Source organism: Sus scrofa, chromosome 2, assembly GCF_054392235.1.
Source record: "Sus scrofa isolate SSC_HxYL_T2T_F1_AM1 chromosome 2, Sscrofa_HxYL_maternal_Yorkshire_Landrace_v2.0, whole genome shotgun sequence".
NCBI lineage: Eukaryota > Metazoa > Chordata > Mammalia > Artiodactyla > Suidae > Sus > Sus scrofa.
This window is the reverse complement of record NC_139384.1, coordinates 70,291,741-70,315,633: the sequence shown is the minus strand read 5'-3', so window position 1 is coordinate 70,315,633 and position 23,893 is coordinate 70,291,741. Positions and strand designations below refer to the sequence as shown.

Sequence of the window (23,893 nt, the reverse complement as noted above, 5' to 3'; positions counted from 1 at the left end):
GCATATGGAGGTCTCCAGGCTAGGGGTTGAATCGGAGCTGCAGGCACCGGCCTACACCAGAACCATAGCAACACGGGATCCGAGCTGCGTCTGCAACCTACACCACAGCTCACGGCAACTCCAGATCCTTAACCCACTGAGCAGGGCCAGGGATCGAACCCACATCCTCATGGATGCTAGTTGGGGTTCTTAACCCGCTGAGCCACAAAGGGAACTCTGAAACAAAACACTTTAATCCCTAGTTCAACAGAGCAATCACAAGGGAAATTGGAAAATATCTCAAACTGAATGATAATGAAGATACAACATATCAAAATGTGTGGAATGCAGCTAAAGCATCACATCGAGAGACATGGATACCCAATGGGGACCTGCTGTATGGCACAGGGAACTCTACCCAATGGTCTGTGATGGTCTACACAGAAAAAGAATCTAAAAAAGAATGGATGTGTGTGTGTGTATATATATATATTTATATAACTGAATCACTTTGTTGTGCAGCTGAAATGACCACAACACTATAAATCAACTATACTTCAATAAAACTTTAAAAAGGAAAAAAAGAGAGAAATGCATAGCTTTAAATACTTAATACTAGAAAAGAAGATTAAGATCAATGACCTAAGGTTAGATCTTAAGAAGTCAGAAACAGAAGAGCAAAGTCCTAACCAACCCAAAATAAGTAGGAGGAAGGAAATAATAAAGAGCAGAAATCAGTGAAAGAGAAAACAAACAAGAGAGAAAATTAGCACAGCCAAAAGTTGGCTCCTGGAAAAGCTCAATAAAATTGATAAACACAGGGTGGGAACAGACCACAACACTAAGAATGAAAGGGAGGATCCCACGACAGGGCTCACAGACAGCAATGTTTCAGGTTAATCTCTGCCTTCAAGGAGCTCTGGGGATAGTGCTGCAGACCAGTAGGTCTGTGGAGAAGTGAAACACCAGGAAATGGGTAAGGCAGGGACAGAAATGCAACCTAGAACATGAAGGAAGGCTATACACTGCCCTCACTTAGAAGTTTCTCTATTCTATCACAAAGTCACTTTTTAAATCCTCACTGACACCAACTGAAACCAGTCTGTTAGGCCTACTGTGCAAAACACTTGCTTGCTTGGGGACGAGAGGCATACTAAGCGCAGTCAGGCTGTGGGTCTGGCCATCCTCCTGGCATGGCCAGGACCCACTAAGCCAGGCTGACGCCAAGGCCACTGGCAGGGGAAGTCATGTGGCAGCTGGGGAGGTCTGTGGGAATGTGTGGTGCTCTGTTTTGTCTTTGTTGAGAGTCAGGGTGGCAATGGGGGTGATGGGGGGAGAACCCAGCAGGTGGGCTGGAGCTGCAGTAAAGGGGCTGTTCAGGACACAGCCCGCCCTGCCTTGGGCTCACTGGACTGCTGGGTCTGACACCTGCTTCATGGGACAAGCCTCTGCTGGGACCAACAGAAACAGTCACCGTGCTACACCGAGGCTTGTCTCACAAGCCAGCTCCTGGGGAGCCGCCTGGCCTCAAACGGCCCTCACTGGTCAGGCTTAGCACAATCTGAGCAACGGAGGCCCTGCTTTCATACCCGCAGAGTGCACAAAGGGGCAGCACCGAAGGCAGCCTTCCCGGGGTCACTCACCTTTGAAGGCAAGGAAGGGTTTTTCGTGAATGGGTCTGAGGTAAATGGGTCATTCTTTGTCTGTTTCTTAAAGAAGTCATCGGGGGCAGAGCCACGGAACGGGTCGCTTTCTTTGAAAGGATCCCCTCCAAAAGGATCTACAAGGTGTTTTGGAAAAAGAAGGAAAAAGTGCTCCATTAATAAACATTACGCTTAGTGAAAGAACCCAAAAATAAAAGAACACTTAAGTGCTGGAGGCCATTTACATGAAATTCTAGAAAAGGCAAAAACCACAGTGACAGAAAGCAGGATGCCAGAGACCTGGGGGCGGTGGGGGGGAGGGGAGCACCAGGGACCCTTTTGGGATAAATGGAAATGCTGTCTCTCACACACCACTACACGTATCTGTCAAAATTCATTCCATTAGACACTGAAAATTGGTGCGTTTTGTTGTGTGTGAATTATACCTCTCGATAACACTGATTTTAAAAACATCAACGAACAATGTGGGGAAATCCATAAAGACAGAAAGCGGATCAGTGGCTGCCAGGGGCTGGGGTAGGGGTGGGATCAGGGAGACTGCCCATGGAGACGGGCCTCCTTTTGGGGTGAGGGAAATGTTCTGGAGCTAGACAGAGGTGGGGGCTGCACAGCACCATGAACGGACTAAATGCCACTGAAACGTGCACTTTAAAATGGTTAATCTGGGAGTTCCTGTCGTGGCGCAGTGGTTAACGGGTCCAACTGGGAACCATGAGGTTGCGGGTTCGGTCCCTGCCCTTGCTCAGTGGGTTGATGATCCAGCGTTGCCGTGAGCTGTGGTGTAGGTTGCAGACGTGGCTCGGATCCTGAGTTGCTGTGGCTCTGGCATAGGCTGGTGGCTGCAGCTCCGATTCAACCCCTAGCCTGGGAACCTCCATATGCCGCGGCAGCGGCCCAAGAAATAGCAAAAAAGACAAAAAAAATAAAAATAAAAATAAAATGGTTAATCTGTGTTATGTGAGCTTGTTAATTTTGTGTTATGTGAATTTCATCTCAATAGAGAAAAACAGGAGTTCCCGTCGTGGCGCAGTGGTTAACGAATCCGACTAGGAACCATGAGGTTGCGGGTTCGGTCCCTGCCCTTGCTCAGTGGGTTAACGATGCGGCGTTGCCGTGAGCTGTGGTGTAGGTTGCAGACGCAGCTCGGATCCCGAGTTGCTGTGGCTCTGGCGTAGGCTGGTGGCTACAGCTCCGATTGGACCCCTAGCCTGGGAACCTCCATATGCCGTGGGAGCGGCCCAAGAAATAGCAACAACAACAACAACAACAAAAGACAAAAAAAAAAAAAAATAGAGAAAAACAGATAACAGGGGAAAAGAGCCCAACATGAGCAGCATGAGCCCAACACCACACCCTGAGGGCATTCTCCTTGGATGTGGGGTGTGGCCTGGTGACTAAAGGAGGGCAAGTTGTCACCACCTGGAGGGGACAAGGTACCAGACTTTTGTGCAACACGATGCTGTCCTTCCCCGTCTACTCCACCACCACCCCTGGTATGTGTGGGCAGAAGTGCCACCACATGTGGGTACCACACAGGACACCCTGATGCAGCCACAGGTGACACAAGCGGGCATAACACTGACCAAGTGTCCCAACAATTGTCTGGCTCCCTCCCAGGAGCCTTTACTCCAGTTCTGCTTCTCACCACGCTACATGTTGGCAAGAAGGGGCACTGGGCTGCAAAAGGGAGGGACAGTGGAAGTTCCTTCAGAAACTGACCTGGCACAGGAAGCTGGAAGGGGTTTTTCCATTTCCCTCACCCTGAACTAGCAACAGGAATATGCTGAGGACCAGCTCACAAAACGTTTAACAAAGGCTTTTCTTTTTACCTGTTGAAGCCGTCTGTTGTTCTGCAAAGGGGTCACTCTGGAATGGGTCACCTGGATTAGAGGAGAGAGGAACATTCAGCTCTGTGGTAGAAATTACTTTGGTGCAGCTAAGTGGGAAAGCAGGGGCAACCACAGGCTGAGGCAGTCTGTCATGGCTAGGATGACTAAGACCAAGTGAAAAGTATTGCTGGCTGCTCAACATGGGCCCAGCACTCCAGGACCCCAGGGGCTGCCCGTGTCCTCAGCCCTGGAGCAGTGATGAGTTAGTAAATCTGCCTGATTCATCTCTCAGACCTAAGGTGCTTTCACTCCAAGCCTGAAACTGGAAAGGCACGCCCATTGCCCTCTCCCTGCCTGGGCATTTTTCTCAGAAAAGTACAGATAGCTTTCCTGGAAATACTAGTTTGCTCTGCAAAAAAAATGGAGAAACTTAGGAAATGTCTCTAGAATTCTTCTTAGTTATTTGACTTGTGTGTGGCTCTGGGTAAACTCACCACACTAGGACTTCCAACATTTATGTGGGGATCTGCTGTTTATTAGTTTCACGGTCATTACTATGCCTGATTATCTTATCAGTCCCACAAGGTGGACAGGCACTGAAGCACGTAGAGACTCAGGGCCAAGCAAGCCGCCCTTGAACATGGACCTATTGCAGTGAGCTTGGAGGTCTTCCCACCCCTACCCCGACACCGCAGCTCTCCAGTTGACTGGGTGAGGTGAAAAACTCCAGAGGCCCATTAGGCTCAAAAAAGCCCCTTCCTCCCCCATGTCAGAGGGTGGTATCTCCTACCTGTTCTGGTCACTGGACAATCCTAAAGAGCACAAAATAGACAGCCTTTCAATGAGAAAGTGGGTGCCAAGTGAGATACCTTTGAAGGGATCGGCTCCTTTAAATGGGTCAGATTTGAAGGGGTCTTCTGCCTGGAAAGGATCTGGATGCAATTCCTGGGCGTTGTTGCTAAATAACAAGGCTTTATTTTTGAAAGGATCGTCCTATAATTTTGTGAAGAGACAGGACAGGGATTTAATTATTTCAGATTTAAATTAAGCAAAATACAGAACTCTATATCAAACTCGTATAAGTGGTGTGACCCTAAGGAAAATGATTTCTTTTTTTTCAAAAGACGATCAAGAAAAGATGGACTTCAGTTAATAATAATCCGTTGATAATGGTGCATGAGTTGTGACAAATGTACCACAAGATGTTAATAATAGGGGAAGCTGGGTGCAGGTCCTATGGGAATTCTGTACTACCTTTGCAACTTTTCTCCAAGTCTTTTAAAATGAAAGTTGAGGAGTTTCCATTGTGGCTCAGTAGTTAACGAACCCGACTAGGATCCCTGAGATGTGGGTTCGATCCCTGGCCTCGCTCAGTGTGTTAAGGATCTGGCATTGCCGTGAGCTGTGGTGTAGGTCCCAGACACAGCTCGGATCTGGCGTTGCTGTGGCTCTGGCGGAGGCCGGAGGCAATAGCTCTGATTAGACCCCTAGCCTGGGAACCTCCATATGCCATTGGAGCAGCCCTAAAAAGCCAAAAAAAATTTTTTTAATTTTTAGAAAATAAAATGAAAGTTTATTTCAAAATCACTGAGCGGAAGTAATGCAAGTGTCCACTGATGGAAGAATGAATAACCAAAATGTGGTATATACATACAACAGAATTACTATTCAGCTTTAAAAAGGAGGGAAATTCTGACACACACGGCATGGATGAACCCTGAAGATATTATGCTGAGTGAAAGAATCCCATCACAAAAAGACAAACACTGTGTAATTCTACTTATATGAGGTCCCCAGAGCCATCAACTTCACAGAGACAGAGAGCAGAATAGTGGGTGCGTGCAGGGTTGAGGGAGGAAGGAAAGGGAGCTGGTCTTTAATGGGTACAAAAAAGTTCTGGAGCTCAGCTCTACCATGTGAATGTACTTAACTCTACTGAACTATATACTTAAAAATGGTGACGATGGTAAGCTTGACACTATGTCTTTTACTGCAATGAGAAATTTTTTTTAAAAATCACTGAGTCAGAGAAAAATCATTATTTTTGTAAATGTCAGAAAGAAAAATGTAATGAGCTACCCAACAACTGCAACTAGAGGCCTTGTTCAAAGGTCTGCCTCCTTCGACTACCTTCTCAGAGAGCATGCACCTACGTGGGCATTTTAAAAAATGCCGTTTCCACACCAAGAAACATGCTAGCTATTTACATCCTGAGAGGAAATGAGTGCTTATGCAGTTAGAACTACTAGAGCATACCCAGCATTTTGCATTTTTTTTAAAAAAGTACTTATCTCTAGAAACAAACAAGTTTATTTAAATCAGAGGGGGAAAAAAAAAAAACCTGCTTTTGAAGAGCAAGTTTTTATAGCGGAAAATGACCTGAAAGGGGGGAGCGGGGAGGCTTCACAATATACACGGGAACGGTGCACTTGGTTTAGAAACACCAAGCTATTTTGGTTAATAAAGACACACCCTCAGTGAAAACATGAAGGTTTCACTATGATAGTAAAAAGCACAACATCCTCAGTGAGGCTGGCAAATGTGTCAGCATCTGCAGGGCTAGCAAACTCAGCCCTTATTCCAACTGACAAAACCAAATGATTACAGAGCTTCTGTGAAAATACAGATGATGGTTACCAGGCAATGACATCAAAGGTGCCAAAGGCAGATTCTTGATGAGGCTCCTACCCTCTGGGCTGGCTGACTTCAGGGAGCAGGATGGGTCTCAGAGGTACTAGGCTAACAGGAAGCCATGGGCTTTGAAAGGACAGACCAACGCCCCAGCTCTGTGATGAATATGGAAGGATTCTCTTTACCTGAGAAAGATTACCTGGAGCCTTCAACCATAGGGCTTCCCAAGGCGGGGAAACCAAGCCATTTCTTGGGCAAGAAAGTATCGATGCGTGCAAGCACTGCGTCTGGCAGCAGCATGTGGACTCGGTAGGGACACTGTGGGGGCTAACTACTTTGAGAAGCCCCAGCCAGCAAGCACTCGGGATTCTGAGACATGAATCAATGTGACAGAAAAGTCCTAATCTAAGGAAGCCAGGAGGCCAGCGTGGAAAACAAACCTCTGGCACTGCGCCATGGGGCAAGGAACACATCTGTTCCAAAAGAACAGAAAGACATGAAGAACAACCCGGATGAAGCAGTGAGTTAAGAATGACAACTTGGCCTTAGAATGGAAGCTTCTATTTAGTTTTTAATTAGCATTGACATACAAATTGGTTGTTTGGTTTCTGGGTTTTTTTTTTTTTTTTTACTATTTTCAATTGTCATTTGGAAGACTGACAAATAACAGTGGACAATGGCAGAGAAGAGGATGACTCTGGTGTCTCTGGCCGCAAGCCCTTGAAGCAAAAGTCAGGTCTGCAAATCCTCTGTCTGGAGAAACTGTTTGCCTGAGGCAGCAACTGCTCCCTCCACTTCTAAGGGGAAGCAACAGAAGACCCCCCCGCCGCAGGATTCATGTGGTTAGGGTAACCACATGTGGTTCAGATTCCAGTTCACAGATACAGAGCAGAAAACTAGATTTCCCCTAGTACAGGGGTGCTGTCAAACTCCACCCATCCACTGACCACCTACCACTGAGAACAGGAGCCATCTGCCAACTTGGTGGACACAAGGGCAGCACGGGGTGATCAACAAGCACAAGGTGAACGACATGTCCCCTGGCAGAGCGAGAATACCTTGAACAATGAGTTTCGTGACCAGTCTTAAGTTTTGCATTTCTTAGGAAATAGACAGGACACCTCTGAAAGGGCATCAACATGATATTCTGTAACATTCCTTCTCTTTAGATGGGTGCTGGGCAGTGGTGCGCTGTGAAGCAGCCCTCTGATTAAAAAAAAGCCATGACTGGTAGCTTCGGCCAATTCTCATGGTGTAAATATCCCATTGGACTGATTTTCTTTCTTTTTTTTTTTTTGTCTTTTTTTTTTGTTGTTGCTGTTGTTGTTGCTATTTCTTGGGCCGCTCCCGCGGCATATGGAGGTTCCCAGGCTAGGGGTCGAATCAGAGCTGCAGCCACCGGCCTACGCCAGAGCCACAGCAACGCGGGATCCGAGCCGCGTCTGTACCCTATACCACAGCTCATGGCAACGCCAGATCGTTAACCCACTGAGCAAGGGCAGGGACCGAACCCAAAACCTCATGGTTCCTAGTCGGATTCGTTAACCACTGCGCCACGACGGGAACTCCTGGACTGATTTTCAAGTTACCAAATTTGAACAGCTTACTAAATTCCTATTTAATAATCAGCTCTAGAGAGGTAATAAAACTGGCTCAAGCACGCCAGAGGCTGGATGTGACAGACAACCCCATCTTTCCTGATGTATTCTGAGGCTGAAGTCTGGGGTGATTTATTAACCTTCTCTCTAGGAGACAGGCTGGTTGAGTGCTGACTTCAAGGCTAAGAGGATGGTATTCTTATCAGCGAATGAGAGACAAGAAATAAACATGGCTTTAAGAACCCTGATGTCTTAGACAAAGCAAAACTAGGTGAACCTAACACTAAACTTAGTAAGTTTAGCAGGACTGCCCAGACTTAGAAAGTTCTAGATTTACCTCTGTAGTCACACTGTTCTCAGAAAACCAAACCCCTCATTTTTATCCCCCCAAAGAGAAGAGAAGTCCCTCTCCTCCACAAGGGTCTTGAAATGTCCAGGAGTAAACAAAAAGCCTTCTTCAAATTGTTTATTAAAAAATGGAAACAAACCAAAAAGTGCTTTAAAAACTGTATTTGTACAACAAGATAAATATAGTTTTTCTTTCAGACACTGGTTGCAAGTTTCTACATAACAGATCTGACGTCAACATTTCAAGATGAATTGACTCTCATGTAAACTTTGCCCTGCTTACAAGATGAATAAAAATAAAGGTAAAAAATCTGTTGGGGGCGGTGGGGGAAAGAATCCCTGGCTGCTTGAAAACCACCATATGACTGCTAACTACAAGGGTGTTTGAGAGTGAGCTGTTCCATGAACTAAGACAGAACTGGGCAAGCCGAGAGCTGTGCAAGGGTACCAGTGACAGGTGGGACAAGAAAGAGAACAGCTATGAAGCTGAAATGCACACTGAGACAGCCGGGCAGCCGAGCGGGAAATTCTGCCTCACGCAGCTCATGAAAGATGTTCAGCTCATGAAAGATGTTCGTAGTCTCCACTTAGATGATAAAGCTGACGGTGGGCCTAGGAGCGGATATGGAATTCATTCGTTTACAATTCCGCAAGGAAAGGAATGTGTGAATGGCAGAGGGAGGTACTGAGCGCCAGAGACAGGAGACAGATGAGAACACCAACAGTGTCTTCTAAGCGAGCCAGAGAAGAAAGCATGAGCTCCCCCATAAATTCTTAGGACTGAGGACCTGGCTACTGAGAAAAGAAACATGTCAAGAAATGAGCAGAAAGCCGAGTTTCACATTAAGAGAGACAGAGAGGCTGAATTATTACAGGGAGGGGAAGGAATCCAGAAAGCAAACAGGGCCAGGAGCAGGAGGAGGGCTCAGAGGAGGAGCCCTGGAATAGAGACGGCAGCACAGGGTGTGCTGTGAAAGGCTTTGGGAGCAGAGCACGGCGAAACCGCCCAGACCACCAGCATCCCACTGGCTCCCTCAATGGCACAGAGATGCCTTCATCAGCCAAAACAAATTAGAATCAGCACAATTTGCAACAGCAGACTCCGGCAGAAACAGAGGACAAAGTTAACACCTGTGGGATGTCAGCAGCCTGAGGGCCTGCAGAAACCTAAACAGGCCAACAGGCCCTCAGACCTGCACCAGGACCACCAGAGTCACGAGGTTTGCACCAAAATGCTGAAGTGGCAAACATAACCAAAGTTTTAGGAGACAGGCCAATTCACAGGTGACACAGCAACACCCCAGGAGGGCTGACTGTCATTTTCCTTGAGCTTTACCTACACATTTACGTTACAAGTGCTCCTTGTGGAAACACACACACACACACACACACACACTCTTTTGGCCTCCCAATTAGTAGAATGTGGGTTTTTCACAATCTGTGAGAGATGATTCAATTTTGGTTAAGCCTTGGAAACCCTCCAAATTTAGGTGGTTGGCCTACAGATGGAGGTCTTTAAAAACCGGTTTTACAAAGGATTTAGGTCTATCCTTGGCTTTGTCCTGGACACCAGAAAGGAGTACACCGGGCTTCGGGACCAGTGGGGACACGTAAGGCAGCAGCAAAAACAAGAATCACCCTGCACTTGGATTGAATTAAGGCTGGCAAGTGCTGGATCCAGCAGGCGGGGTATTCTCTGATCCCAGCATGGGACCTAATCCTAGAACGGGAATACATTTATTCAACCTTTACCATGGCTCCAAAACCGCCCCTCTCTGTCAAGGAGACGCCCTCGCTCAGGTCTGCTAGGTTGGTCAGGCTGGCTCCATGGGCCCCGTCGAGTGCCTGGTCACACTGCTCCAGACTCCGCTGGGCTTCCTGGTGGCTTTCATGCAGCTGCGAAAGCTTGCTTCTTGCCTGTACAATAAAGACATCGCCGGCATCAAGTATGGTTTAGGGGAAAGGTATCAGGTGACACATTTTTTTCTCCTGACATCCAACTCTGGATGATTCACACCAGTAACTGAACTATGCACCTACAGAGTAGACACTTCCTGCTGCTTTGTTTACAAGAAGTGAGATCGCTCGTAAACCAAGATGAGATCCTGCGGGCTGCTCCCGGCAGCCTCTTTGTATCCCTGATCCCTGACAGAGGCAAGTGTTCAAACAGACATTTGTTGGTTCGGAATGCACTGGAATTGGACAAAATCCAGATTCACAATCTATTCAAAGTGATATTCACCAGTCGTTTTCCTTTATGGGATTTTCATTACCCCACTTACTCCTCCCTATTCCTGGAGAAGGCATGTAAGGGCTGGGAAAGGAAGGCAATCACTGATGTCAAACAGACACTGGCATTATCTTAACTGCTTTGTACACACTGTGTGACCTCAGGCTGGGGACCTAACCTCTCTGTTTCCTCTTCTCCAAAACGGAGCGCTAGAAACCATAGCTAAAACACCTCTTGCAGTGTCTGACAGGGTGGACCTTAATAAACAGCAGCTATTGTTTTTATTATCATTATTATTATTGCTAACATACATTTATGTCTTAGCTCCTATCTATATTTTATTAACTCTGAAGGCTAGGAGGGAAAAGATTTAAGATAATCTTACAGTAAAGCACAACAAATGGTATTAAATCCCTGAGTGTTTCATGTTTGTAATTAACTTTTGCCTGTAAACTGGCAAAAAGAGCAAAGAGACTGATGCAATCAAGAAAGGAAGCACGAATATGCTTTTTTCTTTTCTTTTCTTTTTTCTGGAGTTTGGAGAGAAAACATTTATTGCAAGGGCCATGTAAGGAGTACCGGGTGGCTCATGCTCAAAAGGCCTGAACTTCCTGATAGGTCTTAGGGAAGTTTTTCAAGGAAGGGCAAGGGAGAGGATTTGCAGGGTGCAAGATCAAATACCACCCCCCACTCTGCAGATGGGACACCAAAGGGCCAGTAAGGAGGCCTTTGGCTATTATATACAGGGGAGCAGGAAAATAGCCCTCCCTCTGCTGGTGGGCAGTGGATGCAGGCCTCAAGGCCTTCATACAAGAGCAGGACAGGGAGGGCTGCCTGGATGAGGCCCCATGGGGCAATGCTCCTTAGAGGATGGGGCCTCCTCGGTGTGACAATTTTCAAATGGCACGGGGACAGAAAGGTGCTGGACCATGTCTTGGACTCTGTCCCTTTCACCTGTGCAAGGACCAGGCTGGGAAGAGCACTTCTTGAACCCAAGGCTCTCTCCAAAGGAGTTAACTTAATGTCCTCACCCAGCAGCCCCTACTCCTCAGAAATAACGTGCACTCAGGCAGGGAAGTAGAAGGCTAGTAAGGCAAAGCGGCCGCCGCCAACCAAGGCCAACATGATGTGGAACACCTGCTGGGGAACCCTCAGAATTTCACCTTCAGGCCAAAGAAAGTCTTCTGAGCAGAGAACCTAACATAAACGAGGTGGGTGAGAGGAAAGGAAACATGTACTGCAGTGCAAACAACTGGGACCGCTGGTCGCACACACCTCTGTGACTGCTCTGCTCATGGCAGACACCCCAGTGGGCAGAAGACCACAGAAGCATCCCTGGCCAGGGGTGGAGGCCCTGCACCCATGAGGATACCTGGTTGATTTCATCTTGTGTGGATTTTAGGGACTTGATGATGGTTTCCAGTTGAACTTTCCCAGCCTGAATGCTCTGCTCCAGCTGTGTTTCCTCCTGCTGCAGTCGGTTCAGCTCAGATTTGGCCCGGTTCAGGTCATCTTCCTGCGACTTGAGGTCGGATTCCTGAGACTGAATCTGCGTCTTCAGCGAGGAAATCTGAAATGAGATGAAACAACACTTCCAGGAAGAATTCTGGTTTGTGTTCTTGAAATGAGCTGACCCACGAAGGTGGAGAGCAGCCTGAAAGCCAGAGCCTGGCTTCCTCACAGGGACCCCTCTTCACACCTAGGACAAGCACAGATCATCTGCCTTTCCCTCGAGGCTGAACATTCCCAAAAGAGGCCTCAGACAGGGATGTAAGGAGTTTACAACGTGCTGAGGCTACAACCTCCCTGGACTGTACCAAACAGCAAAGCCACCAGGGGAGGGAAGAGAGGGGTGCTGTGGGTCACCAGACAGGGTGGGGTGTCCATACATGGGTTCATGCTTATACACATGACATGGTGGAGGAGACAGGTCAGGCCACATACGCCTGGGCACTTTCCAAATGATACATTCAGCTTCTCTATTAAACCCATAGGATGTCCTAGCCCTGATTCAAAGTCAGGGTGAGCTCAGGGAAGCCTGTGAGGCACTCCTCCCTGTGATAGGCACAAGGGAACTCACCATCTGGGTCTCGTCCTGGCACTTCTGCCTGACATCGCTCAACATGTCTCGGAGCTTGGCCTTCTGCTGGTCCATTTCGTCCAGGCGGTCTTGGGCGTCTTGTTTCTGAGCTTCAAGCTCTTGCAAACTGCTTGTTTCCCGATCTAAATCATTTTGTAATTCCTGGGAAAGGGTGGCATCGATTTACTTGAGACTCATTAAAACAGGGTACATCCAAGGTAACATGGTCCCAGGCTGGGCTGGAGCCCTTGAGATGTCATCCAAAACCTCCCCGGGACTGGCGTCCTGCACACACCATCAGGAACACCACACACATCTCAGTGTGGCAGCCCCAGCTGAATCTCTCACTAAGTCCCTCAGGAAATATTTACTGATGGCCTAAGAGAGGACAGGTAACAGGTGAGGGGCTGGGTCCGGGGCTAGAAGAGCTCTTCAGTGGTCAGGGGTGGGAGCGAACAGCCATCACTCAGACACAAATGAACTGAGATGAATGGATCTCATGCGTGCTGTTGGTCACTGCTGCAGGAGGCCTGCAGAGACTGGACTGATGCTACATGGGAGAAGAAGAACCCCATGGAGCACCACTTTGATGAGACCAAAGGACAAGCAGGCAGCAGTGAGGAAAGGAGTCAGGAATGTGAAGAGCAGATGGGGAAACAGAGGACCCTCAAGAGCAGGGGGTGTCCGGGTCCAGGTGGATCACAGGAAAGAGGCCGTGCCTCACAGGCCACGCCAAAGGGGCAGCTCTGGCTTTTGCAGCAGGAAGCCCCTGTGGATTCTGAACACAGAGAAAGGCATAATGGTTCTCAAGCTCCAAGCGGGCCATCTCTGTCAAGACAGCCAATGCGCATATGCTAGGACTTGACTACTGGACTTGCAGGGAAAGGCTTCTAGGGGTGGATGGCAATGCTGTGATAGCAAAAGCTGCCAACAATGCAAAGTTCCATATGTGGGTTGCGGGACTTGCAGCAAAGAACATCCACAGGGACACTGCACTGAGTTACAACGTGAAATGAACAAGGCACGAGGCAGAGTGCACACGCGTTGCACACTAGCAATCGTGCAAACAGAAAGGGGAGAATATGCAGATGTCTCTCCTTGAACACATGCAACCTTTCTAGGAGGCTCCATGGGAGCAGCTGGACCCCCTCTGGAGGCACAGGGAGGGCAGGAGGCCTCTCTATCTTTGATTTTCCACCAAAATGTGACAGAATGTCTTACCTACCTATAAGATAGATGACTAAAGCAGAGACAGGATGGGAGAGGAGGGTGTGGCCATGAGGCCCACAGAGGAAGCAGAGACGGTGGGGAGGGAACTCAGGCTGGGGTCAGGGGAGAGGTGAAGGCAGCCCAGGCGAGGCAGTGGCTGTGGGAATCAAAGGAAGGGGTGGACTTGAGGGCACTGCTGAGGGGTCAGGGAGGTCAGAGTGGTGAGTCCAATCTCCAGAGCTGGCCTGGGCTGCCGGTGGCTAATGTCATCTTAGAAGAAAACCCAAAAGAGGTGCAGGGTCTCTCTCTCCCTGCTTTGAGGACAAAAAAGTCATAGCTCTCTCGTGATAGCCAGAATACACCTCTTAAGTTATTCTGGGGGGTGGGTTCTCTGGTCCCCAGTCTCCTTGCCCCCGACATTTAATTTAAGGAGAGGATTTCAAGTCTAACAGTTTGGGGAACATGACACTGAATGTTTGCAAGGGGGGCAGTGGCAGTGAGGGGACATGGGTTTGCCACATCTGAGGGAAGGACAGGTGATGGGGGAGGGGGAGCCGAAGGAAGGAGGAGGTCAGGCCCAGAGTGGGGTGCTTGGGATGTCAGAGAATCTGGGCCTCACTCCATAATGGAGAAGGAGCCATGGAAACCCACAGGAAGACAGCCTGCCAGCCTCGGTTAGGAAGAGTGCTGCAGTCGGAGCAGGGGAGGTATCTGAGCAAAGAGAAGACAGGAAAAAAAAAAAAAAAAAAACCCAGACAACCTACAGACTCAGAGCAACCCCCAATGGAATGCCTGCTGGCTCTGACAAGCGGATTCCAAAATTCATGAGGAAACACAAGGGATCCAGGATAGCCAAAACAATCTCAAGAAATACAAAGTTGGAAGACTCACCCTTTTCAATTTGAAAACTTATGACAAAATAGTAATCAAGACAGAGTGATACTGGCATAAAAAGAGACAGGAAGCATTGGGATGGAGGTGAGAGTCCAGAAATAAACCCATATGTCTATGACCAGTTGATTCTTGAAAAGGGTGCCAAGACCATTCAATGGGAGAAGGAACAGTCTCTTTAAGAAATGGTTCTGGGGAGTTTCCGTTGTGGCTCAGCGGTAACGAACCCAACTAGTAACCATGAGGATGTGGCTTCTATCCATGGCCTCGCTCAGTGGGTTAAGGATCCAGTGTTGATGTGAACTGCGGCGTAGGTCAAAGACACGGCTCGGATCTGCTGTTGCGTGGCTGTGATGTAGGCCAGCAGCTATAGCTCCAATTCAACCCCTAGCCTAGGAACCTCCACATGCAGCGGGTGTGGTCCTAAAAAGAAAAAAAAAAAAAAAAAAAAAAAAAAAAGTGGTTCTGGGACAACTGGCTATCCATGTGCAGAACAATGAAGTTCGACCTGACCTCACACAATATATAAAAATTCACTCAAAATGGCTCAAACACCAAAATGTAATAGCTAAAACTACAAAACTCTCAGAAGAAAATGTGGGATAAATCTTTGTGACCTTGGATTTGGCAATGGGCTCTTAGTTATGACACCAAAAGCAAGAGCAAAAAAATGGAATAAACTGGACTTCACCAAAATTTGAAACTTTTGTGCTTCAACGGACAACCATCAAGGAATTCCCTGGTATCCTAATGGTTAAGAATTTGGTATAGGTTGTTGCTGTGGCACAGTTTCTATCCCTAACCCGGGAACTTCCACATGCCACAGGTGTGGCCAAAAAATTAAAAGAGGACAACCATCAAGAAAGTGAAAAGAGGAGTTCCCGTCATAGCGCAGCGGAAACAAACCCGACTAGGAACCATGAGGTTGCGGGTTTGATCCCTGGCCTCGCTCAGTGGGTTAAGGATCCAGCGTTGCCGTGAGCTGTGGAGTTAGTCGCAAACGTGGCTCGGATCTGATGTTGCTGGGGCTGTAGTATAGTCCAGTGACTACAGCACCAATTCAACCCCCAGCCTGGGAGCCTCCATATACTGCGAGCGTGGCCCTAAAAAGCAAAAAAAAGAAAGAAAGTTTAAAAACAACCAAAAGATAGGCTATAATATTTGCAAATCATACATTTGATAAGAGAATTTATCTAGAAAATATAAAGAACACTTTACAACTCAGCTATAAAAAGACGAATAGCCCAATTTAAAAATGGGCAAGGATCTGAGTTGACTTTTCTCCAAAGAAGATACACAAATGGCCAATAAGCACAGGAAAAGCCACTCATCATCGTAAGGGAAAGCAACTGGGGCAACGAGATGCCACTCCACACCCCCTAGGAAGGCCATAATAAAAAAGGGGATACATCAAGTGTTGGTAAGGATGTGGAGAAACTGGAACCCTTGTGCATTGCTGGTGATAATGTAAAATGGTGTAGCCACTTCAGAAAACGGTCTGGCAAGTCTATTAACTTGCATGTTAATAGTCATGGTGGCAGGAGTTCCCATCGTGGCGCAGTGGTTAACGAATCCGACTAGGAACTATGAGGTTGCGGGTTCGGTCCCTGCCCTTGCTCAGTGGGTTAACGATGCGGCGTTGCCGTGAGCTGTGGTGTAGGTTGCAGACGCGGCTCGGATCCCGCGTTGCTGTGGCTCTGGCGTAGGCCAGTGGCTGCAGCTCCGATTGGACCCCTAGCCTGGGAACCTCCATATGCCGCGGGAGCGGCCCAAAAAAATAGCAAAAAGACAAAAAAAAAAAAAAATAGTCATGGTGGCATTATTTGCAACAGCTTAAAAGTAGAAAAGCGCAAACAGCCATCAACTAATGAACAGATGAATAAAATGTGGTCCAGCCATACACTGAAATATTACTCAGCCATAAACAGGAATGAAGCACTGACACATGCCAACATGAATGAACCTTGAAAACTAAGCTGAGTGAAGGAGGCCAGACACAGAGGCCTTATAATCTATTGTCCCACTCATATGAAATGTTCAGGACAGGCAAATCCGGAGAAAGTAGATTACTGGTTGCCAGGGCCTGGCTGGTGATGGAATAGGCACTGCTAATGGGCATGGGGTTTCTTTTTGGAGAGATGAAAATGTTCTGTGACTGACAGTGGTGACAGCTGTATAACTCTGTGCATATACTAAAAACCACTGAATTATATACTTCAAAGGGATGAACTGTATGGTATGTGAATTATATCTCAGTAAAGCTGTTGATACAAAAACAAAACAATAAACCAGGCAAAGATGCTGCAGGTTCTCACTAGGATGGTAGCCTTGGAAAAGGAGAGATCACCAGGGCAGGCTGGGGAAAAGCAGGCCTAAGGGGCTGAAGCTCCCACTGCTCACAACCAAACACAAATTGACCGGAGGACTGAGGCCTCCTCCCTGACCTGCAGCCTGAGCTGGCGGGTGTGGCACATGACCTCTCAGCCAGACCCACTTGGGAAGAGGCAGCAGGAACCAAAGTCAAACCTGGCTGCATAGGGAAACTTTAAACAACATATAGCGTTCTGTCCCAGACCAAGGAGCTGCCATCACATTGCAGCAGGGCCCCACCCTGGCCTGAGTACAAATGAGCTCCCATGGAAAAGGGGCTGGTCTGGCTGGCACTGGGCTCCCTCCAGCTCTAGGGGGCTGTCGGGGCAAACAGGGACCCCATCAGCTCAAAGGCTGCAGGAGTGCACCATCAGGACCCAGCAGCAAGGGTTCCGGGGGGGCCTTGCTGAGCCACAGACCAGAGTGGACAACCCCTCCCGACATCAGAGCAGGTCTCTGCAAAGACCCAATGGCTTTCTCAGAATCACCCAGGAGTAGGCTCCAGAGACCTGGTACTGGTTTCCCTCGTAGCTGAAGGACATCACAGCACCCAGCTCCCCAGGCACAGGAATGCAAACCAGAGCTCATTCAGAGTAACCCAGACACAATGGGAGGGAGAACTGCTTGCCTAGGCATCTGTGTGGCCAGCCAGGCCAAGGCCAAGGTGAGAGGGAAGATGTGGCCAGCTCCGCCACACCAAACAGCCAAAAGGATGGAAGGTAAGGCAAAATAGGTGGTGCAAAACTATGTCTAAGGGGTCAGTTCTAGGACATAGGTGGAAATCTTAGGGCTGAGGTAAAAATAAAACAGCAGGATGAACATACACATCCAGAAAAACAGTCACTTCACCTGTGGTCTTATAAACAAGGCAGCTCATTTCAGAAAAAAACAAAAAACGAAAAACAAACACACACTTAATGGTAGAGGAAGGATGGGCCCTGCCTTCTGATTCAAAACATTCCAGGGGGTCATCTAAACCCCAATCCTCAATACCAACGTGCAGACAGTGAGAAGCTATAAGAGAGGAGTTGCCTGCACGTTGTGGGGCAGCATTGGGTGCCATCCATCCACTGGGTGTCTCACAGAATCCTCCGCCCCCTCATGGACAGGCCCAGGGAAGGAGGAAGAGGGCCACCCAGCACCCCATAAGCCCGAGTCAGGTGCTGCTTCCCCTGGCCTGGCTCAGGTCCCTGTCCTAGGAGATGGCCCAGAAAGAACCAGCCACTCTCATGGTGCACACTGCAGTCAGACACTGCTCTTCGCCCTGAGCCAAACACAGTCCATGCACTGATCCTTGAAGCCAGGCAGGAAGGTGTGGAGGCCTGGAGGCTGAGCAACGTGGTGGGCGGGAGTGGTGACTGCTCAGCACTGCTCCTCTTCCCCAGCCCTGAGCTCAGAGCACTCGAAGCCCCCACGCAGAGATCATCGGCCCAGTGGCATGGCTCAGCCTTGCTCTCAAGGCCCTACAGATGATTGAGCTTTCTCAAAATGGCAGAGCTTTCTCAATTCATTCAGACCTCAGATATCTCAAGGACTGATCTTTCTTCAAGGGGGTAGCTCCCAGGCACTGACCATTTGCTTCTGGCACAGCCTCACCTCTGCCCCGACAACGGGTAAGCACTGAGCATGTTCCAGGCCCCTCCATACTCCAGCCCACTGCCCAGGACATTAGAACACTCATCACCAACAACACACAAGGCCCAGAGATGTTAAGTAACTTGCCCAAGGTCACAGAGCTGCCCAGAAGAGGCAGGTTTGAGCCCCAGCAGTCAGACCTCCAGGGTCTGCCATCACCACCACCCACAAGGAGACTCTCCAAGCAGGACTGTCCTGAGAACAGGTTAGGGGTCACTGTCTGAACCTCCAAAGTTCAGGCTGAGTGAAAGAAACCAGACACAAAAAGCTGAATGTTGTATGATTCCCTTTATGTGAAATATCCAGAAGAAACAAATCTATAGAGACAGAAAGTAGATTAGTGGTTGTCAGGGGCTGGGGAAGGGGAAATGGAGAGTGACTGCTAATGGGGATGGGCTTTCCTTTAGGGGTGATGGGAATGTTCTGGAACTGAACAGAGCAGGTGGTTAAGCAACATAATATGCTAAAATCACTGAACTGTACATTTCAGTATAGTGAGTTTCATGTTACATGAATTACATATCTAAAAAAAAAAAAAATCCACTGTCTATGACTATAGGCAACTCAAAAAAAAAAAAAAAAAAATCACTTGGAAGCCCCCAACAGCTCAAGTTTCCAACAAATACACTGCTGCCCTCTTTGTCCTGCTCCACCACCAATGATGGGAACTCCCTGCGCCCTGCATCTGACACAAGGTCAATCCCACCAGTAAGCCATGTTCTTACCTGTACTTCATTGGTTTTCTGTCTGATTGCCTCCTCCTTTTCTCTAATGTCTTGTTCCAGTGAGTATTTCTCTCTGTGTGTTTAAAAATAGTTCATGAAAGCACAGATAGGGTGAATAAGTTGACTGTCCCTCCCAAGTTTCCCAACTTCTCAGGACTCAATCCCATTCGTCCCACATTAACCCACCCAGGCTGACCCCTGTCGGTGGGGGCAGAAGTCTAGGAATGACCCCTGGTGACCTTCTGCCCTATATAACCCACCCTTCAAGTGTGGGTGGGACCTGTGGATGCAGTGAGGCTTCACTCCCAATGTGGCCGAGAGAGTCTTTTAAAGCAAGAGGGTGTCAGAGCAGGGCTCAGGGCAAAAGAAGAGCTGGATGTGCCCCTGCTGACTTTGAAGATGAGGGGTCACGAGAGAGGAGGCATGGGGCAGGCTCTCAGAGCAGAAAGAGCTCCCGGACACACAGCACGGAAAGGAGACCTCAGACTCCCAGCTGTCAGGAACTAGATTACCCTCCCATTGGGCCAACACCTTGAAATCGGCCTTGTGAAGCCCTGAGCAGGGAGCCCAGTGGCCCCACCCAGACTCCTGATCTATAGAGCTATGCACCAATAAATGTGCATTGTTTTAAGCCATTCCCTACACAGCAAGAGAAAATGAATACATTCTCTAAATCTATGTTCATTCGCTCCCAATGATGAGTGTCAACTGCTCAGAAGTGCCAAGTACTGAGGACATGAAGACACATGGAGAAAGCCCCTGCCTTCAAGGAGTTCAGAGGCCAGTGAGAGAGACAGGCAACACATCGACACACAAATGCTTTCAACCTAAGTGCCGCAAAGGGAAATGCAGTGGGGTAAGGAAAGGGGGTGAGGAGGGTCCCACACAGAATGACCAGGGAAGGACTCTGAGGAATGTGGCCTGTGAATAGAAAATGTGATGGAAGGACATTAGTCAATGGAAACAGGAAGGCAAAGTTCAGCTGGAAGAGCCACGGTGAGACGCTCAGTGTGACGCAAAGTAGGGTGGGGAGTCCAGAGGGCTGGCAGCCAGAAGTGGCAACGAGGGGTCTCTGGCCCCCGGGACTTCCCCTGGCTACTCCCTCACAGGAGGCTGTGGCTGGCCGCTGTGCATACTGGGCACTCGATGGGGCCCTGCCTGTCTGTCTCCTCAGCTGCAAACACTCCCCAAGGCAGCCACCAGCCTTGCTCTCCTCCTTGGAGACTGAACTGCCAAATTCATGTGTTGAAACCCTAACCCCCAATATGATGGTATGTGGATGTGGGGCCTCTGGGAGGGGATCAGGCCATGAAGGTGGAGCCTCTATCAATGGGCTTAGTGCCCCCGTAAGAGACCCCAGATTGCTCCTTGCCCTTCCACCATGTGAGAACACAGCGAGATGGTGCTGGCTATGAACTAGGAATTGGGCTCCACCAGACACTGGACCTGCATGCACCTCTCCCTGGACTTTCAGCCTCCAGGCTGGGGAGAAGTACGTGTTTGCCATTTAAGCCCATGAGTTTGTGATAGTTTGTTACACAGTCTGAACACACTAAGACACTTCTCTGTGCCTCAAGGGGCTGCCTCAGAAGCAGGAACACCATGTGGCCAACAGACCCTGCCTTCCCTGCCAGGAACCCAGCACTTGCTCAACAATAAGACTCCCTATAGGCTGGGCCAGATGCGAACAGCTATGAACCTCTGCACATTCATTTCCACAAGTCTAAGAACTAACTAATGGGGAGTTCCCTGGTGGTCTCAGAGTTAGGACTTGACATCTTCACCACTGCAGCCTGGGTTCAATCCCTGGTCTGGGAACCGAGATCCCACATCAAGCCACTGCATACCATGGCCAAAGAAAAAACTTTTTAATTGACAAAAAAAGAAAGAACTACCTAGTAATACATCCTCTGTAGACTCAGCCCATTACAATCGGGTCACATCTCAAGGGGGGGGGCATGTTTTGCCACACCCCAAGCAATGGGCCTGAAGGTCACTCTCAAAGCCACCCAGGCCCAGCTTTCTGCATGCTTGCCTCTCGCTTTCACAGGGAAACACTCTGGGCTGCCAGGAGCTGCATGGCTGTGAAGAGGCAGCCCTGGCCTGACTCGGATTCAGACACCAACGTCCCTTCCAAGACCCCAACTCTTGTCTTACAGGGTCCCCTCCCTCCTCCACCTGCACTGCTAATTAACAGGCCCACCCAGGCTCTTAGATACTGGCCTGCCATCCTCATAGACCCTCTCAGCCTTGCCACTCTGCAAGTACTGATCTCTAGTTTGGAAATATGGCCCAGGGGGGCAGTGACAAAATGAGAGCCACCCTCTGGGCTGAGCATGAAGCAGAGTCTGGTGTCAGCAGGTGGCCAAGGCTGAGGCTTTGTGGCCACCCATCTAACTGGTCTCTCATGACATCTGTCCTGCCTTTAAATCTCAAGACTCTGCTCCACTAAGGGCACAAACCACACCCACGGGACATCCAACTGTGAGTGGGATCGGATCCAGCCTGCTCTGGCAAAGCAATGCTGTTTTCATTCCTGGTCAAGAAACACTCCCTTTCCTGTGAAGGGCAGGGTGCCTCTGGCCCTTCTTCCCACCCTTGGTTCTCCGAAGTAGGGAGAGCCCACCTCCCTCAGAATCAACTGGAAGATGATGCTGCTTTGAAGATCACAGGGGCAATAGGAAGTAGATGTATTCTTTCACAGCAGATTCTGAGAGTACAGACACCCCATCCAAAACCCTGTTCACAGGTGGGAGAACCAAGACAGTCGGCACTGGGAATGAAGACAGAAACCTGGACACAAAGCGTCTCTCACAGAGTTTAGCTGTTGGTCCTAAGCCATGATCTCACCATCTGAGACTCAGACACTTTATGTGTTTGGAGATAACAGGGCCCTCCTGAGGAGGGGGTGGGGGTGGGGGCCCTGTGGCCGCCCAGCAACAACATGCCTGAGACCCCATGGCTCACAGCAACTCCCACTGAGGATGTCATGAGTCAAGCTCACCAGTCACTCAGGAATTCAGGAGAATCTGAGTCCTTGTTTCTGAACAAACTCGTGACGGTCAACCTGTCACCTGGTTCACAAGCCTCTGCTACTTCCAATCGCAACCTGGGATAGAGACTGGGAATCTGAGAGGAAGGAGATACTTTAACATACCTTTGTAACTGGGCGATCTCTTGACTGATATCATCAAGTTCCTTCACACCGGTAAACTCCCCAGATCCAAGAGAAGTTGAACTGTCCTAGAACCAAGTTCAGACACAGAATTACAAATTGGCAAGCTGACCTCACTGCACAGCAGGGCTATCAGGTCTTAGAATTGAGGGATAAAATCATCCATCTCCAGCCCCAAGCCTGGGAGCCATCTGGGCAGCACAGACACACACCCCCAACAAGGACTGCCAGCGCCACCTGGTGGCGGGGTGTAGGAAGCAACACAAGCACGACAGGGGTGGCCCGGAGTGGGGGCCAGCAGCTACTCACCGGGATGGGAGTGCCTCTCTCTGAGGGCGGGACCATGTCTGGCGAGAGGACTTGAGGGGGGTCGATGCCTTTACTGACCTTCTGCTGAATGAAATACATAGCTAATGCGAATTGGTCTTTGCTTAACTTTCCCGTTTGCCTCGTATCGGCCAGGGCCCTGGGAGAAACATTGGATGCTAATTACACATCACAATCTGTTCCAACTACACAGAACCCACACTTTTAAAAAATGGACAACCACAATGATAAAAACAATAGGTCATAGCTGCAGCTCCTTTTCTACTGAACAAACCCCTCCCAGGGAGCAGTCCCGCCCCACCACCAGTGTCAGGGCTGGAAAATTGCCAAGCCCCACCCACGGGTCAAGGAGCTGGTCCCTTGGGAAACCCTCTCAGCCGCTAGGAGAGATGCAGCTGGCTCCTGATGGCATGCAGGCAATGGACTGAGATTCACATTCTGGTGTAAGTGAAAGCTGGGACTGTGTTCACACACAGATCTTTAGTTGGTTCCCGCAGCTTTATCTTATCTGAACGGCCTGGGACACTGGTTTTAAATGGGGATGAAAAGCAGGATTTGGGGTGATCATTATGAGAGGACAGGGCCTGGAGAAGCCAGGCATGGTCACACAACACAGGGGACAGTCCCCCAATGCTAAGGTGCCCCTGCCCTTGCGGCCTTCTGGTGTCCTGGCAGATGGGCAAGGCAGCACGTAAGCTCTGGGACTCCCCAGTCACCGAGAGCCAGCCGTTAAGGGAAAAGAAGCCTCATGCAGCAAGAACAAGATCTCCACCATCTGTGAAAATGTCATCCCTTCACTCACCCTGTTCCCTCAACACGCAGTCTTTCCCACGGCACACAGCCGCCTTGAGAACAATGAAACCCTGTCCTAATGCAGAGCAAAGAGCTGGAAAAGTTTAACAAACTCAGGCCCAAACACTGTGAGAGACAGGGCTGGGAGAGATCCCTTGAAATGTCTCTATTAAAGGCCAATTTAGAAACCTCTCTGTTCTTGTTAGGGCTGGAGGGCAAGAGTGACACTTTTGAATGCAACTACTTCTCCTGGGTCTGCCGGCGAGGGCCAGTTCTGCCACACCCCGCCCACAGTGGCTCTTGGCTGCAGCCTCTTCTCTCCTGCCTGTCCCTGCTTCCCCATCTCTGAAGGAGCAGGGGCTCCCAGGCCCACATGTGGGGGTTCTCTGTCCCCAACCAACTATGGCAGC

At 49.1% G+C, this 23,893-nt stretch overlaps 1 protein-coding gene across 50 annotated transcripts in view; it reads right to left on the bottom strand.

The window, feature by feature from the left end:
• Positions 1-23,893, bottom strand: part of EPS15L1 (epidermal growth factor receptor pathway substrate 15 like 1) — a 104,068-nt gene that overhangs the window by 31,503 nt on the left and 48,672 nt on the right. For all 50 annotated transcript variants that reach the window (XR_014837459.1, XR_002341604.2, XR_014837460.1 and 47 more), the window contains 9 exons: positions 22,674-22,830; positions 22,347-22,432; positions 19,190-19,262; positions 12,360-12,521; positions 11,652-11,849; positions 9,802-9,966; positions 4,342-4,465; positions 3,473-3,523; positions 1,623-1,759 (listed from right to left, as the gene is read on the bottom strand). Coding sequence is in view for 46 of the 50 variants with exons in the window: in XM_085012494.1 (XP_084868620.1) it covers positions 1,623-1,759; positions 3,473-3,523; positions 4,342-4,465; positions 9,802-9,966; positions 11,652-11,849; positions 12,360-12,521; positions 19,190-19,262; positions 22,347-22,432; positions 22,674-22,830 (1,153 nt within the window). In the remaining 4 variants the exon portion in view is untranslated. The remainder of the gene's footprint in view (positions 1-1,622; positions 1,760-3,472; positions 3,524-4,341; positions 4,466-9,801; positions 9,967-11,651; positions 11,850-12,359; positions 12,522-19,189; positions 19,263-22,346; positions 22,433-22,673; positions 22,831-23,893) is intronic.